At 39.9% G+C, this 16,659-nt stretch overlaps 2 protein-coding genes across 2 annotated transcripts; one reads left to right on the top strand and one right to left on the bottom strand.

The window, feature by feature from the left end:
- Nucleotides 1–746: 746 nt before the first annotated feature.
- Nucleotides 747–3,509, bottom strand: LOC124377133 (cytochrome c oxidase assembly factor 7). Its single transcript, XM_046836477.1, has 4 exons — nucleotides 3,396–3,509; nucleotides 3,085–3,264; nucleotides 2,807–2,947; nucleotides 747–1,403 (listed from the first exon to the last, which is right to left on the bottom strand). The coding sequence occupies exons 2-4, from the start codon at nucleotides 3,188–3,190 to the stop codon at nucleotides 961–963; spliced, it is 690 nt and encodes a 229-aa protein (XP_046692433.1). The 5' UTR covers nucleotides 3,191–3,264; nucleotides 3,396–3,509; the 3' UTR covers nucleotides 747–960.
- A 635-nt stretch (nucleotides 3,510–4,144) lies between these two features.
- On the top strand, nucleotides 4,145–15,775 carry zyg11 (zyg-11 family member, cell cycle regulator). Its single transcript, XM_046836626.1, is given in 17 exon segments — nucleotides 4,145–4,529; nucleotides 6,586–6,751; nucleotides 6,967–7,481; nucleotides 8,444–8,689; nucleotides 9,045–9,185; nucleotides 9,514–9,667; nucleotides 9,670–9,689; nucleotides 10,822–10,886; nucleotides 11,050–11,149; nucleotides 11,252–11,302; nucleotides 12,248–12,409; nucleotides 13,168–13,215; nucleotides 13,336–13,533; nucleotides 13,768–13,820; nucleotides 13,931–14,028; nucleotides 14,107–14,286; nucleotides 15,305–15,775. Coding segments are annotated over 17 exon segments (2,217 nt in total). The 5' UTR covers nucleotides 4,145–4,526; the 3' UTR covers nucleotides 15,322–15,775.
- Nucleotides 15,776–16,659: the final 884 nt, after the last annotated feature.

The raw sequence follows: 16,659 nt of genomic DNA, 5'->3' as shown, positions 1-16,659 counted from the left end.
TGAAACACAAAATAGTAGGGCTGCAACAACCTATCGATAAAATCAATAATAATTGATAATGTCAATACAATATTGTATTATATTTTGTATAGATTATTTTGTATCTAAACAGTAGCCTACCAAGAAAGTCATTGTTCACTGTCTTCCTCCTTCCTTTCACAACTATTTCTCTCGAGAGTTTTTCTTTTGGCATCGTCGTGCGTTTAAAAATCACCATCGGTGAATCTTTTCTCCCGATGCCGTGCAGCTCAGAACACAGGTGAAGTGTTTTTTCATGCCCGGTTGTTTTCAGCGTGACGAATGATTCGCATTTCCTGTAGACAGTCCGAGTGAACCTGAACCCGTTCTGCAATTTCATTGGTCTAATGTTATAGGGCTCAGTTTTTTTTGGCTTGAAGTTTGTGAAACCGGGAAAAACCCAGGAAAAATCCATAAAATTGCCGCTTCATTGTTTAAGCCGCGGGATTCAAAGCGTTGGAAAAAAGTAGCGGCTTATAGTCCAGAAAATACAGTAATTAAAAACAAACAAACAAACTAGTTTCTCAGATTAATCGATTATCAAAATAATTGCAGCCCTACAAAACAGGAACAAATAATGAAAGGAATAAACTTATACGGGTATGTTCATGATATAACAATTAGAACTTCTATAGATGTTTTTTCCTTGGACAAGATCAAGAAATTTTGAGCCCCTTGACTCAAGTTACAAGTCCACTTAGATCATACAATAAACCATGTGCTGTAAGTTCATTAAACAACTCATTTATTAACATTAATGTCCCAGACATTTGGACAGATTTACAAATGGGAACATACATATAAAAATCTTTTGACTGAATTGGCAACCATCAATGGCTCTAATACACATATTATGAAGCTTTTAAACCTCACATATCTTAAAAAGTGAGTGTAAAACACTGAGAACCCAAATATCCTCTGAATCTTGCATTACTCTCAAGCTCACTCGCCAAATTTCAGCTGCTGCTCTTTCTGTTGTCCGTGAAGTTCCTTTGCTCTGTTCTTCAGCTTGTCTGCCATCTCATCGTCCTTCTTGGTGCCATCACCGAGTTTGTACATGCGGCTGGCATTGGAGCAGCCCCAAACGTGGCCCAGCTCGCAGGCTCGTGCGGCATACTTCAGGGCCTTGGGCATGTCTTTGTCCACTTCTGCTGAGCCTTGGATGTACAGGGCACTCAAATTAAAACAGCTAGGAGCAAACCCTCCTTTACAGGCTTTCTTATAGTAGAGACGAGCCGTCACAGGGTCCGGACCAGCCTCTAAGGCTCGGCCGTCATGGGCGAGCAAACCGACATTGTGGCATGCATCCACTGACTTTTTTCCATTGGTATTGCATGCCTTGAGAAAGCAAGAGTAGCCACTCTTTAAACACTGAGCCACACCACCTGGTTTGGAAAAGCAAGAACGATGCAGCTGTTAACAGTGTGTGTTCGGATTTTCTCAATTTAAAACCATTGTACGTTTATCGATGTCTTTTTAGCAAATGATTTACACATCTTCAACATGAAATTGTAGAAAGTAGACATTTTATTTGATTTTGCATGTCTTTTTCTGTCATTTTTCAGAGACACCTGAGGGAATGTTTCATTGTATCAGTACAACAAACTAAACTCTAATCTAAACAAATAAAATTCACACACCATCCACTTTATTATTACATACATATTACATACTATTATATGTGAATATCTAATTGTGTGTTAGCAGCGTAATGTAAAATATCCTGCTGAAATTCCTGCTGCTAAGAGCTTCAGTTAATGTTCACATCAAACATAAATAATAAGAATAAAGAAAAAAAAGGTGTAAAAGAACATTTTTAGAATCTGATGATCTCTTACAAAATTCTATCGTGACTGAAATAAGCACTCTGTACAACCATGATGAGCAGAAAAGCATCTCAGACCACACAGCATAAAAAAGGTTGAAATGATGACCTACAAGAGCAGAAGTTTAAATCAGGTTTACTCCTGTCCACCAGGAATAAGAATCTGAGACTATTACAGGCACAGACTCACTCACAAAAACTGGACAGTTTTTTTTGCTAATCTTCGACTGTCATGTTGTCTGCACAAACATATGGGGCACCTGATCAGGTTTTCTGCTATTGCAGCCCATACATCTTAAGTTTTGATGTTCTGTAGGTGCTGTGATGCTTTTCTGCTCACCGTATGGGTATAAAGAGAGATTTTCTACACGAGTTATGCTTCTTGTCAGCTCAAACCAATCTGCTCGAACCCTCTCTTACAAAGAAACCGTTTCTGCCCACCGAACTCTCGCTGTCTCAGTGTTTTCTTGCATGTCACACCATTCTGTGTAAACTACTATATAATACTTAAACTAAATCGTTTGGTGTCATTGTCCATCGCACAGTAAAAAGTCACAGAGACTGAAACTTTTATTTAATTCTGACTTTTGAGGTGAAGGTTATCTGAAGTGTCTGATCGGTTTTGGTTAATTGTGCTGCTCCGAAATGATTCGAAGATTAGGACAGGTGTTCCTATAAAAATGGAGGGTAATATATGTACATACAAAACTTGTGTAGCCTATCCCAATGATTTTCATATTGACATACAATATATATATTTGTGTATATATATATATATATATATATATATATATATATATATATATATATATATACACAAATTGACTGAACCATTTGTGGACTGATGGGCATGTTAACCTTTAGACTGATTTGAAAAATGCTGTATTTTATTTATTACATGTAACAACAGAGACATTAATACATTTCCTATAACACTCATGCTCAGTAGAGAGAGGGTCTGACCTTTGCCTGTGATATGGTAGGCTCCAAGCTTGTAGCAGCTCTCAGAATGATTGTAAGTCTCACAGTTGTGCTTAAGAACCTGAGCAGCCTGGGTATAGTTCTTCTTCACCCCCTCCAGGTAATCTGCCAACCTTTGACAACCTGACACACGCACGCACGCACACACACACACACACACACACACAAGACATTACAAGGGGAAAACCCCAACCACAATATCCGGATTGTCCTTTCAGCACTGCAGGCACGGGACAGCTCTAAGTTAGACATTACGACACCTTCAGGGTCTTTCTCCTTGTAGCACTGGTATCTGTACTCCACTCCCAAGTTGTCCAAGAACTCCTTCACTTCTTTCTCGTCCTCAAAATTAATCAGTCCTGCCATTGTAACCAGACCTGCGATCCCTTGCTTGGAGATCTCACACGTGAGGGCATGTGAACGCGTGACCTTGATCAGTGCTGGTTTAAAAAAATAATAATAATACTATAACACTTCCGGGTTGAACAAAAAAAAAGGAATAGTTATAATCCGATTGCTGATTAAATGAAATATAAATATTTATCATTAAAACAGAACAGCGTTAGAAAACCTCAAATACACCGGCGCTAGAAAACACGTTCTTCCGGCTTTCCACAGGGTTGCCGTTAAAATTTTGTAGTTTTGCTTCTTGGAGTGCACTCGAATAGCGCGTGGATGTTGTTATATCATTCCCTATGTAGTGCACCTAGATAGGGTGAAGGAGGTGTTTTTTAAACGTTGACCATTTTGATTCTAACGGGCTTCCGTACGTCAGGTGTTACACCAGAATCTGTGACCATCGTATGTTGTGACTATAGAGGGCGCTGTTGCTAAAAATGCAGCTTAAAATAGATCGTCTAGAGAAGTTCACTACGCAAACAGCGTAAATGCAAACATTGCTATTTTGCAAGTTCTCCCACTTAGAAATACATAAATAGTTTAAAAATCATAGAAATTTTTTTTCAGGATATAATACAGAGAGTTTTAGGCATCACCAGAGTAAATATGGAGAACATTCAAGTTAATGCATGTGAGATAGAGGGAGGTAACAGATTTCGATAACCTGTAATAGTGCCTTATAAAATTTGGTATATATATATATATATATATATATATATATATATATATTTCATGGCGCATGCAACTGTTTCTTTGCAGCACGACGGCAATGTTCTGCCCGCGCGTTCAAGGTAACGTGCACGGCGCTCGGCGCGTTCCCGCAGGAACATTTAATGACCAGTAGACGCCGATGTTTGCATTTACGCTGTTTGCGTAGTGAACTTCTCTAGACGATCTATTTTAAGCTGCATTTTAGCAACAGCGCCCTCTATGGTCACAACATACGATGGTCACAGATTCTGGTGTAACATCGGCCTCTGTCCAACTGCGATTTGTTTCCTACGTTATGACCTTGTTTACTTGTCGAGGCAAAGCCTATCGAGCAGAATTGCAAAGAAAAACAAAAAAACAGGGGGAAGGAAATTAACTGGTTCCTGTTTGAATATCATGCACCTGGCAGCGAAGGTGGGGAGAAATGTTTTTGCTGGAGAGAAGATGGCGCTTCTTGATGATCATCCGAGAACTATGTAAAGCCGTGGTGTCCATGGAAGCCGAGCGCTAGTTAGGATCATCAACATCGCTAGTTAGGAAATCGTTTCGGATTGTATTTGGTGTTTTTGGACCACAGACGTGCTGCATCACGATGGTAAGAAGGTGTCAAGTAAAGCGCTGTTATAACGTCTGGCTTTGATAGAAACACGAACACATCTCAGATCAGATTGTGACAATTGTAAATATTACTGATCTGAATTACATGACAGCTCACAATCATGGTATTCAAGCCTCCTGTCTTTTATCTTTAGTTTGATCACTACCTAAAGCTACAATTGTGTTTGTATCTAACATGAGAGACTGTTATGTAACCTGAGAAATGCATTAACAACTTTTTCTAATCTATTGCCATGTCTGATACACTGTTTACAAATATCGTCTAAATCACACCAATATGATACAGACACAGATGATTTAGTTGTATTTACTCATTGTCCGTTGGCCTAATTGTATTTCTTCCTATAGACATTCACTGGTTTTCTATCAAAGCTCATTTAACAGCCTGATTGAATCGTCTTCAGCGTCTCTCTTCCCAGACCTCAGAGATTGAAGCTGCTTCAAAACGAGCCGGACTGATTTAATCATCTCTTATCTCAGACCACTGGTCTCTTACAGCCCGTTTTTGCTATAGACATCCATTTGGTCTTCTACCAAAGTTCAAAAGCAGTCACGATTGAATCATTTTCAGAGTCTTTCTTTTTTGGACCATTGACCTCTTAAAGCTTTCTTCCTATACAGTAGACAATTATTAGTCTTCCACTGAAGCTAATTTTATATTTACGACACTGCTTTAATCATCTTCAGCGGCTCTTATCTCAGACCATGGACCTTTTAATCGGTGGTCTATTTTGCAATATTCCATTTATTTATTATTTTTTGAATTAAGGCTACTATAATATATTCTGTTTTTTTTGCTACAGATGTCTGTTGGATTTTTTTGCTCCTTTTAAAAGCAGTCGTGCAACAGACTGGAGGATCAGGATTAGTGTTAAGCGTCTCAGACAACTGACCTCGCCGAAATGGCATTTAACGCTATAGACATTTGTTGGTCCTGCGGTGCGGTTTTGTTAATTGTTTTGTTCACGGTTCAGTAACCACTCGGCATTTCATGGATTGCTCTTCATTCATATTTAAAAACCTTTTAAACCCAGGTACGAGATGGGTGGGTTTTAGTCACCAGCACTTGACATTAGCAGGTGCCATTTTTTTTGGAGGTGGGAAGAAAACCGGAGAATCAAGCGGATAATATCTTTCCCACCAGAGATGACCTGGAAGTCCTGAAACCGCCTGTTTATTCATCTAAAAGGTGTTTAGTAGGGTTGAGGTCAGAGCTCTATGACAGGCCACTCAAGATCTTCCATTTCAAACCATGTAAAGCATATCTTCATGGAGCTGGCTTTGTGCTCAGGGGCATTGGTTTGAGTCTTCCAGTTCAAGTGGATGAAAAATGTAATGGTACCACATCCAAAGACTTCATATACAATTGTGTGCCTCCAACTTCGCTGTAACAGTTTGGGGAAGACCCACATATGGCTGGATAAGTCATTTGTCCCAGTCTAGTCAAGTCAAGTCAAGTCAAGTCAAGTTTATTTGTATAGCGCTTTTCACAATGGACATTGTCTCAAAGCAGCTTTACACAAATCAACAGTTAAGGTGAATGGTGTGAATTTGTCCCTGATGAGCAGCCATGGCGACTGTGGCAAGGAAAAACTCCCTTAGATGTTATGAGGAAGAAACCTTGAAAGGAACCAGACTCAAAAGGGGAACCCATTCTCATTTGGGTGACATCAAGAGTCTGATTATAAATCTTTCAACAATACAGAACACTGGAGAGTGAGAACTAATATGATTACTGGAGTATAAGATTATAAGTGATGTTCTATCTGCAGCCTTATACAGTCTATATGGTTAGTATATCTTAGTATTGCAGTCTGTAGACTGTTTGTATCATGGTGTTGTATAAATAGTTGTCACTGTTGTGATGTAGACTATAAACTAGGATCGCTCAAAGTTTAGTTTCTGAAGTCTGATGCCGGTGTCGGCTTTTGCGATACCGATACAAAGAAACTTCTCAACCGAGCCATTACACAGAATGTTTTTGACTTTGGTGGATGATGCATCACCGAGACCTTACGCCGCGTGTGTTTCAGGATGAGGCATCCCCAGCGTCACTGACCGACATGTGCCTGTCACTGGTGAGCTCCAGACTGGATCGGTTCTGCGTGAAGCAGGGCGACGGCTCGCTTTGTCTCCGTGATCTTGTGGTCTTCCCTCAGGAGTTGGCTGACCAGCTGCTCTGCAATATGGCCACAGAGGGTGAGCACAACTGAATTCTCCTACAAAAAAGAAGAAGAATCAGTCATCTATAGGATGTGCAGCGAAGATTAAAGCTGACTGCACTGGCATTTACCGTTCGTCTATAAAAATAAGAATGACCGAATAAAGAAATGTAGATCATCCTTGTAAAAAGGAAGTGCATTTTAATACACACATAACAACATGCTAAAACTCCTCCTGTTCTTTTTTTACAGGGCTGCTGAACGACAGTACGGTGGGGATTTTCCGTAACAGCCGGCAGCTCCGGTTGCGTCGCGCCTGCATCCGTACCGCTCGCATCTCAGCAGAGGCGTTCGAGCGCGCCCTGTGCCTGCACCGCCTGCTGGAGCTCGACGCCTCGCATGTCAACGCAGACCTCACCATCACTGATATCCTGTGCTGCCTGTCGGCTAGCAAGGCCGCACGCGAGAGCCTGCAGCGCCTCGTGCTCAACGGCCTGAGCATGTCCTCGCTGGAGGAGTCGAGCGGCCGATGCTTCAGCTCGTTGCAGGGCCTCCGAGCGCTCAGTGTGTCCAACGTGGACTTCTATGACTCAGGGCTGGTTGATGTGTGCTCACTGCCCCGTCTGGAAAGCCTGGACATCTCGAACACATCAGTAACCAACCTGACCCCTCTGCTGACCTGCAAGGACAGGCTGCGCTACCTCACCATGCACCAGCTCAAACGGCTGGAGATGAGCTCGAAACAACTACTGGCCGTAATCAGCCAGGTCAGCATGCGCTCACTAGAAAGGAAAAAGTCAATGTCAGATCTGCATGACGATAGCAAATAATATTGATGTGGAAAAGAAACATTTATTTAGAGGAATAAGATAATTTATCAAGATCCAGATCAAAGCTGGAACACATGGAAATTGCTCTTTATTTATAAAATTCTTACATTTTTAGACAATTTCTGTAATAGATATTTTTTTTTACATGCCACCTCAATGATAAAATAATCACAGGAAACGTGAGCTTCTAGTGGATTGTAGCTGGATGCTTAGAAGTATGGATATAAAGAATTCAATCATTTGTAGTACAGACGAATTGTAATGGTTTCAACGTGTCGATCTTACTATGGCGATAGCGATACAACAAAATTGTACATAGCAGCATATATACATACATATATACTGTTTAGCATGCAGTAATCTCATATAAATCGCTCTGTTTTGCTAAATTATGTACTATACCATTCTTTTTAAGTCTCCACTTACTATATTCAGTGTTGATGGGGTCATCAGAACGCAACTCGGGGACTACCTGTATTCATATATACGCATGGAACAAGCAGCGATAACATTAGTCGTTGTTTGTAGCGCAAAAAATTATATGTAAATTATATATAAAGCACACCTGCATAGGAAATCACTATTTAGAGCATCAGATCCACTTCTGGATTAGGCCTGAAATTATTCTTCATAGTAGGATGGAGAAAACAGAAGACAAGCCTGATTAGGACACACTACACTACTTTGTGGACACACAAGATTTCAGATATAAGATTTGTATGTGCTGATCAATTCCATTCTTATTGGACATTTAGTCACCATTTACTGTTCTAATATCCTTCACTCTTCTGGGAAGATTTCCACTAGATTTTGGTGTGTACTTCTTATTCTTTCTTGTTTGAATGCCGTAGCTTTGGGTTCTATTCCAGTTATTCTCTTTATCTATTTATTATTTTAAGCTGGAGGGTCTGCAGCATTTGGACATCTCGGATGACAAGCAGTTCATGTCAGATATAGCCTGGCAGCTTCTGAAAACACCGGGCATCCTGCCTGCTCTGGTGTCTCTGGACCTCTCGGGGCGAAAGCAGGTGGCAGACGCGGCCGTCCGGTCTTTTGTCGATGAGCGGCCAGGAATGACATTTGTTGGCCTGCTCGCTACGAACGCCGGCTTCTCCGAGTTTCTGTCCGGAGAGGGAACCTTAAAGGTCAGCTCAGTCACGCATACAGGAAGCCAAACATTCAGTCATTAATATTCTGTATAGAAGCAGTGAGTTGTTCTGTTCGATGGGAGAATAAGGTAATAAAATGGTTTATGTTGTTTGCAAATGTCAGATTCTTGTTTAATGTTGATTTTCCCAGGAGCCCAGAAGTATTCAGGTTGAAATTTCCAAGGTTTTGCTTCCAGGGACTTACATAATGTACAATTGCTTTGATTTTTTTAAAAAAAATATTTATTGGCTGGTGTGATGCACGATTACAAGCGGATTTCCATTGTTTTCCATTTCCTTCATTTGAATTAAAAGCTTTGAAATTTGGAATAGTTCTTGTTTGCGTTTGCAGGTGACCGGGGAGGCCAATGAGACTCAGATCTGCGAGGCTCTGAGGCGCTACACTGAGAGGGAGGGCTTTGTCAGGGAGGCGCTCTTCCATCTTTTCAATCTCACATACGTGATGGAGAAAGCACGTCCCGACATTCTCAAAGTACGTGCGCAAATCGCCCTCGCTGTCTTCCTCCCCTTCGTTCTGGTCCTCCCACACACAGCTCTAAGCTTTAATTTGAACATGGATTATTCACCCTTGTGGTGAATCACAGGTCACTCATTCCCTATCTCTCCACCACTCTCTAAAACACACACAATTATATACGCTTTATCCTTTTTTATTTTTTTTGCTGTTGCACTTTTTCTGTAAAAAGTGACGCAGATATTAATGATATTCATAAACTGTATTCACACATCCAACACACTTACACATATTTTCTTCCTCTTCCTTTTCACACTCATCATTTATATTCTCTGTTTTAACCCAGCTGGTAGCTTTAGGCATGAAGAACCACCCCTCTACTCTGAACGTGCAGTTGGCAGCCAGCGCTTGTGTCTTCAACCTCACCAAGCAGGACCTAGCAAACGGGATGCCTGTACGTCTCTTAGGTGAAGTCACACAGCTGCTGCTTGAGGCCATGAAGACCTTCCCAATCACCAACAGGTACGCTCAATCGCAGTAGCTTCTTACCATTGTTTGCAGCCAGTAACGCCCTTACATGCTAAATAAATTATACTGACCCCATCAGGACAGATACATTTAATGGATATAATCAAATTTATTCGAATATCAGCCTGATTTTTAATAACGGAGTGACTGTTGTCTTCGTAGTGTCTTTTTTTATTGGTAAACATTCTACTCAAAGAACATATTTGGTTCGAGTTGACATTATTTATAGAGCAATTTTTTATGTTTATGTATTTGGTCACTGGTTTAAAAAAAAAAAATCAATAATAAATATGATAATGTAATAAATAGGAGATTGTGATTTCCTTCATCATAGCTAGAGGTCGACCGATACCGATAGCTAGGTTGGATCGTACCTGCCAATAACCGATTAATCAACCTATAGTTTTAAAAATAGATACTGGATTAAAAAAAACAAAGAGACAAACATATCACTCCATGTAAAAGAGTATTTGAACTTTGATCCATGTAAAAGAGTATTTGAACTTTATAATTATAAATATTAACACGCATACAAGCTGAGACAAAAACTAACACTAAAAATAAAATAAAAAAGCAACATTAAAAAAAAGACAATTCAAATCAACTGAACATGGTATCAGTGATTTGCCTCAAGGTTGCTCTTATACTGTATAACACAACCCGGAAAAACTATCTGTATGGATTATTGTTGATGACTTCTGGATTGTTTTGTTAAAAAACTGTAGGTGCGGATTGATTGGTCGACCTCTAATCATAGAACACACTCGCATCAATAACTATGGCTTGAATGTAAACATACACACACACACACACACACACACACACACACACACTTTTGTGTTTATTTTAGCTAGTGTTGCTTAGCTAGAATAAACGGGGCTGTTATTAAGTTTTCTTTTTATTATGCACACTTCACACACACACCGGTCACATCATCTGCATCAACTTTGTTAAAGGCTATGAAAATGTGTCAGTGTTTTTTTAACCTGATTGAACAAACACGTGTGCCCTTTCAGTGATGAAATCTAAATATGACTTCTTCATATTCCTTCCTAATGGGAAGTTACTGTCTTTTGTGTATAAATATTTGATGAACTAACTTGTTCCTTGGATATTGTTCCTGCAGTTGCAGAAGAACTGCCTGCTGTCTCTGTGTAGTGACCGTATTCTGCAGGAAGTTCCCTTCAATAGGTCCGTGTATAGCTATTCACTTTATCTCCTAATTCCTGAAATAAGTTGAGGAATCCATCTTTGTAAATATACTGTTTGTTCTCAGCAAAACCAAACAAAGCTGTTTTTCCTCAAAGATATGTAAAGGGTTGAACAGAGTAGGTTATGTTTGTGTTTCTCTCAGGTTTGAAGCTGCTAAACTGGTCATGCAGTGGCTATGTAATCATGAAGATCAAAATATGCAGAGGATGGCAGTGGCAATCATATCCATCTTGGCTGCTAAGGTAAGTTCGGTTTTGAACTTGACCTTTTAGTGCCAGTTCCAGGACACGGTTTCCATGCAGATTCCCTGCATTTGACAACTATTGTTTCTTTTTTCTTTTCAGCTGTCTACTGAGCAAACAGCACAGTTGGGAGCAGAGCTATATATAGTCAAGGTGAATATCAAGCTTTATACACATCTGCATACATTTTACCCATTAGTTGCATCTCTAAGACACAGCTGCATGTAGCATAAGTTTGTCTTGACCTCGGTCAAACTCAAGAGGTGGCCCATGTTCCAGGATAAACTGGCCTTCAAACTTACCTTATGAACTCAAAACTAATAAAAAACAAACAAAGAGCGTAAATACATACTCAGACACGTTTTTTCTGATGATATTTACTGATTTGGACAAAAGTATTGGGACACTTGACATTTACAGCCTTATGTGGTTCTTTCGCAAATTGTTACCTCAAAGTTGGTCCAAGATGTTTTTGGATGGATTTTTCTAAAGTCCTTGTGGCTGAATAAGAAACTCCACAAGCACACTTCAAAAAATAGCAAATAGGGATTCAATATGTAGAATAAAAAGTGTGAGCATTTAGACGAATCAGAACTCTTTTAGAACAATAGACGAAACAGAAATGTAACTCTTTGACAGTAACGCAGGCACATTACACTTTATCGAAAGAAAATATCATATCTCTGTACCAGGACATTTAATAGGAGAACTAAATTGGAATAGAAGATTGATGATGATGATGATGATGATGATGATATTGACATGATATTGTTTAAACAATCTTTGCTTATTATTACATCCTTCCTAATACATGTTTTAAATGACAAATTTAAAAGATCCTGCGTGTTTAAATCTGAAGTGAACATACAGTATGTACGAAAAGCATATTCAATAAAAAAGCAACAAGAAAAACAAAGCAAAAAAAATCAAATGCCAGTGAGAGGAGGAATGGGCTGATAGTTGAAAGCAAAATGGAGGCAGAACCATGTATTAATATTACTGCGTTTAGTAGTCTAGTAAATAAATTTAGTCTATGTGAATAACTCATTGCTTTGTTTTATTAAATAATCAGCAATGTCTCTCTCTCTCACTTGCTAGCAACTCCTGCACATTGTGCGCCAAAAGACGTCTCAGGGCACAGTGGATGCCACACTAAAGTTCACACTCAGTGCCCTGTGGAACTTAACAGACGAGTCACCTACTACCTGCAGGCATTTTATTGAAAACCAGGGCTTAGAGCTTTTCATCAGCGTGCTAGAGGTACACACACACACACACACACACACACACACACACACACACCAGTTTAAAGCAACTGTATTTTTAACACTGTATCAGGGTGAACTCAAATGGTCCCCTGGTGGTCTAGTGGTTAGAATGCGGCGCTCTCACCGCTGCGGCCCGGGTTCGATCCCCGGTCAGGGAACCAACCTCAGCCATTAGGGTTGCACAAGCCAGTGCTTGGGAGGTTTGCGTTAGTAAGGGCATCCAGCGTAAAACTTGTTAAATCAAACATGCGGATCATGAATATGGATAATCCGCTGTGGCGACCCCTAATGGGAGAAGCAGAAAGAAAGTTTTTATCAAGGTGAACTCAAAATGTGTCAGAAATAATAAAAACAAGGTTCTTCAAATGTAACGCAAGTAAAGGCTAACTGAACATCCTTTCTTTTAGCATACAGAAAGACAGATTAGCATGGGGAATTAAACCAACAATGTGTACACAGACATCTTTTATAATAAATGAATGATAAATAATTTATTTAATCATTAAAAAAACATATGTTGGCTAGTTATTGTTTTAAGAGTAATATAATCTTCAAGAAAATAAAATTCATTATGTATTATTGGAAAACAATAAACTTTTTGGTGGTGTGATGTGGCAGGAAGCAATACATGTCCTTTTTTTATTTTTTATTGTGTCCATATTGAGATATTGATATTTAACTGAATTTATGGAATTCGAGGTAAAATTTAATTCTTGTTAATCTGGTATCTCCTTTGTTTTTTTTCCCCAGTCTTTCCCTTCAGAGTCTTCCATTCAGCAGAAGGTTCTTGGTTTACTGGTAAGAGACTCGTTGTGTGTGTGTGTGTGTGTGTGTGTGTGTGTGTGTGTGTGTGTGTGTGTGTGTGTGTGTGTGACAATTCAAACAATCTAATAAACGCCGGTTTTGTGTGTGGTTCAGAACAACATAGCCGAAGTGGGCGAGCTGCATGCAGAGCTGATGGTACAAAGCTTTCTGGATCACATCAGGTCTCTGTTGCACAGTCCTGAAGTGGAAGTCAGCTACTTTGCAGCGGGGATCCTGGCTCACCTCACTTCACGGGGCGAGACAGTGTGGACTCTTGACCTGTCCCTCAGGACCACACTGCTGGAGCAGCTGGTACGTGTTCTATACATTGAGAGTGACATGTTTTAAAGTTGTATCAGATGTTGTGCATCTGGCTTTGATAATCAGGATTTAAATAGTCAGCGTCTCTACTTAGATCAATCATCGTAGAAAAGGATTATGCACAAGATGGCTAATGTAAAGCCAGAACAGGCATTTTGCAGTATTGTGCCAAAGTGTGTGTGTGTGTGTAAAAAAAATGTTTGACTGGTGGCTTTTGTACCTCAGCACTCAGCAATCCTAAAATGGCCCACGCCTGAATGTGAAATGGTGGCCTACAGGTAAAACAAATCATAACACACACTTAATTTGTGTTTTTCCCTGCTAGATGCTGCTTAGAAATTGGTGCAAGTAAACAAGTAAAACTTTGAATGTGTGTGTTTTTTTATAGATCATTTAACCCTTTCTTCCCCTTGCTGGAGTGCTTCCAGACTCCTGGGGTTCAGCTGTGGGCAGCCTGGGCCATGCAGCATGTGTGCAGCAAGAATGGTGAGAACAATCCAGAGAACTCTTTATCTGTACATGTTAGTAACAATATCTTTATAATGTGTGTGTGTGTGTGTGTAGCTGCACGCTACTGTAGCATGCTCTTAGAAGAAGGAGGCCTGCAGCATCTGGAGGCAGTAAGTTCACATCCTGAGACTCACTGCGACGTGAGACGATTGTCCGAGAGCATTCTGGACAGCCTTCATCGCCACCGAGCGCGTACAGGCTACACAAGAGCTACGCAAGCACACACACACCGAGGTGCCGTATATACACACACATACAGCCGGCTATACAAGAGAAATAAGCTGGAAAAAAAAGAACTGTAGTATAACACACAGACCCTTGGTGAAGATTTACTCGCATCATGTGGTTAAAACTACAGAAGTCATACGGGGCCATGAGTTATATTTTTCTTGCTTGTTTTCTAATGATCTCAACCTAAACATTGTTTCCTCATGATCAGTACCGGTAATTACTTTTTCTGTGTATCCGGCATAATTGCATGTTCTAGAGGCAGCATCACGGTTAATAAACATAACCGTTTGTGGCAGCGGACGTGCGGACGACCGAGGGCGGAGCCGGACAATACGAGCTCCGGAACATGCTCTTGAAAACAATGTTTGTCCAGATCACGATACAATTAAGTTGTGATGATAAATTTGTCTTCTCGTGATTTGGACATAATGATTGGTTTTCTGGTTATTAGGAGTGATGAGGATGGACAGGATTAGAAATGAGTTTATTAGAGGGACAGCGCATGTAGGACGTTTTGGAGACAAGGTGAGGGAGGTGAGATTGAGATGGTTTGGACATGTGCAGAGGAGGGACATGGGGTATATCGGTAGGAGAATGCTGAGGATGGAGCCACCAGGCAGGAGGAAAAGAGGAAGGCCAAGGAGGAGGTTTATAGATGTGGTGAAGGAAGACATGCAGGTAGTTGGTGTAAAAGAGCCAGATGTAGAGGACAGAGGGTATGGAGACGGATGATCTGCTGTGGCGAACACTAATGGGAGAAGCCTAAAAAGAAGATTGGTTTTCTGGTTATGTCGAGATCGCGAGAAAGCAAAATGTTATAATGCATGGCCTCTTAGGACTTCCTATAAAACTTCTCATAGGTCAAAAATTGAGTGATTTTTCAGCAGTGTAATGATGAAGGTGAAAGGGGTGCTATTAGTTTGAGCACTGGGTCATTTTATTTAAAAAAAAAAAAAAAAAAATTTCAGTTTAATGTATCCTACTGATTCGCTGTTTTTTTTTTTGTTTTGTTTTATTTTAGAGAGAGACGTTCCATGAGACGTGCAACCCATTACCAGTCTCTAGATGGCGTATGGTGTTCTACCTGGAACCTGATTCTTTGTATTTGTTTGTGTGTCCATGTGTGGCTTGTTTAATGACATGCTCCTCCAACCTCTTCACTTCCACCAACAAACCGGGGCAGTAGGGGGTAAAATCTAACAAGCGTTTGTTTGCACAATTCAGATAAATGTTTTTGTTTGTTTTCATCATTTCTCAGTTTAGAAATCGAAATGTCTATTTTATCCGTCTCTTTTGCCTAAGGGAAAAAAATTGATAAAGTGTGACAAGAACGAACGAGAATCGCATGACAGCATGTTTTGCATGTGCTGAGAGCGCACGCTTTAATTCCTCTGGTTATTCTCGATATGCACAGTTTCTCACTGGATTCGATTCCGGTTTTGACGGACTTCTCGTCCCTGTAAACACATGGCAATAAATATCTCAAACGGTATGGTTCTGAATCTCCAATTTGTATTGTTTTAAGATTGGTGTTATTTGCTGAATTCTTCTACTTGGATGTATATATATGTATGCATGTATATGTGTGGGTGTTGAGGAGTTGGTTGTAATTACATTGTACGTGGTATTATATTGGCAAAAGATGCTGTTATTAAGAGTGCTCCGTCAGCTCTTTTCTTTTCTGAGAAAAATGGTACATATGGTGTGGTGGAAAAAACCCAACTTATTGGAGAAAACGTATCTAAAGAAATCAAAGACGGCGTAATGTCGATTAGGTCGATGTTTAACCCTTACTGCACTATGGAAGCCCTAAGAGGCCATGCATTATTATTTTTTTCTATTTTTTTTTTAACATAGTTCCTCATGATCAATAGTTCTACTGTGTATACGGCATAAGAGCATGTCCAGGGGCAGCATCATGGATAATTACCATAAACATTTGTGCCAACGGGCACATGGACGAAAACATTTGTTATATCGAGATCACAAGACAATTATGTCGTAATCATGAGGAAACTATAGAGAAAAAAAATATGATGCATGGCCTCTTCTGTGGGACACTTTTCTTTGACCTTTTTTGACCGTGCAACAGCCTGTAACGTTGAATCTAAATTGAGTATGTCTATATTTAACAGCCTGACATACTCATGATACTAAAAGTCAGATAGAAAGGGAGAATTGGGTTGAGGTATTCATATGTGATCTGCTATAAAGAACATTTCCAAACTGTAAGCAAATGAACAATCAGATTTGCTTTTATTTGTTTTATGTTTGTTGGTAAATATGATTTAATATGCGGGGCCATGTACTTGAATAAATATCTCGCACATACACACTAAAATGAATACAGTCCTGCAGATTGAGGTCCAGACCTTC

This window comes from Silurus meridionalis, chromosome 23 (assembly GCF_014805685.1).
Source record: "Silurus meridionalis isolate SWU-2019-XX chromosome 23, ASM1480568v1, whole genome shotgun sequence".
NCBI classification, from domain to species: Eukaryota; Metazoa; Chordata; class Actinopteri; order Siluriformes; family Siluridae; genus Silurus; species Silurus meridionalis.
Note: the sequence above shows the minus strand (reverse complement) of the source record. Positions and strands in the feature narration are given on the sequence as shown.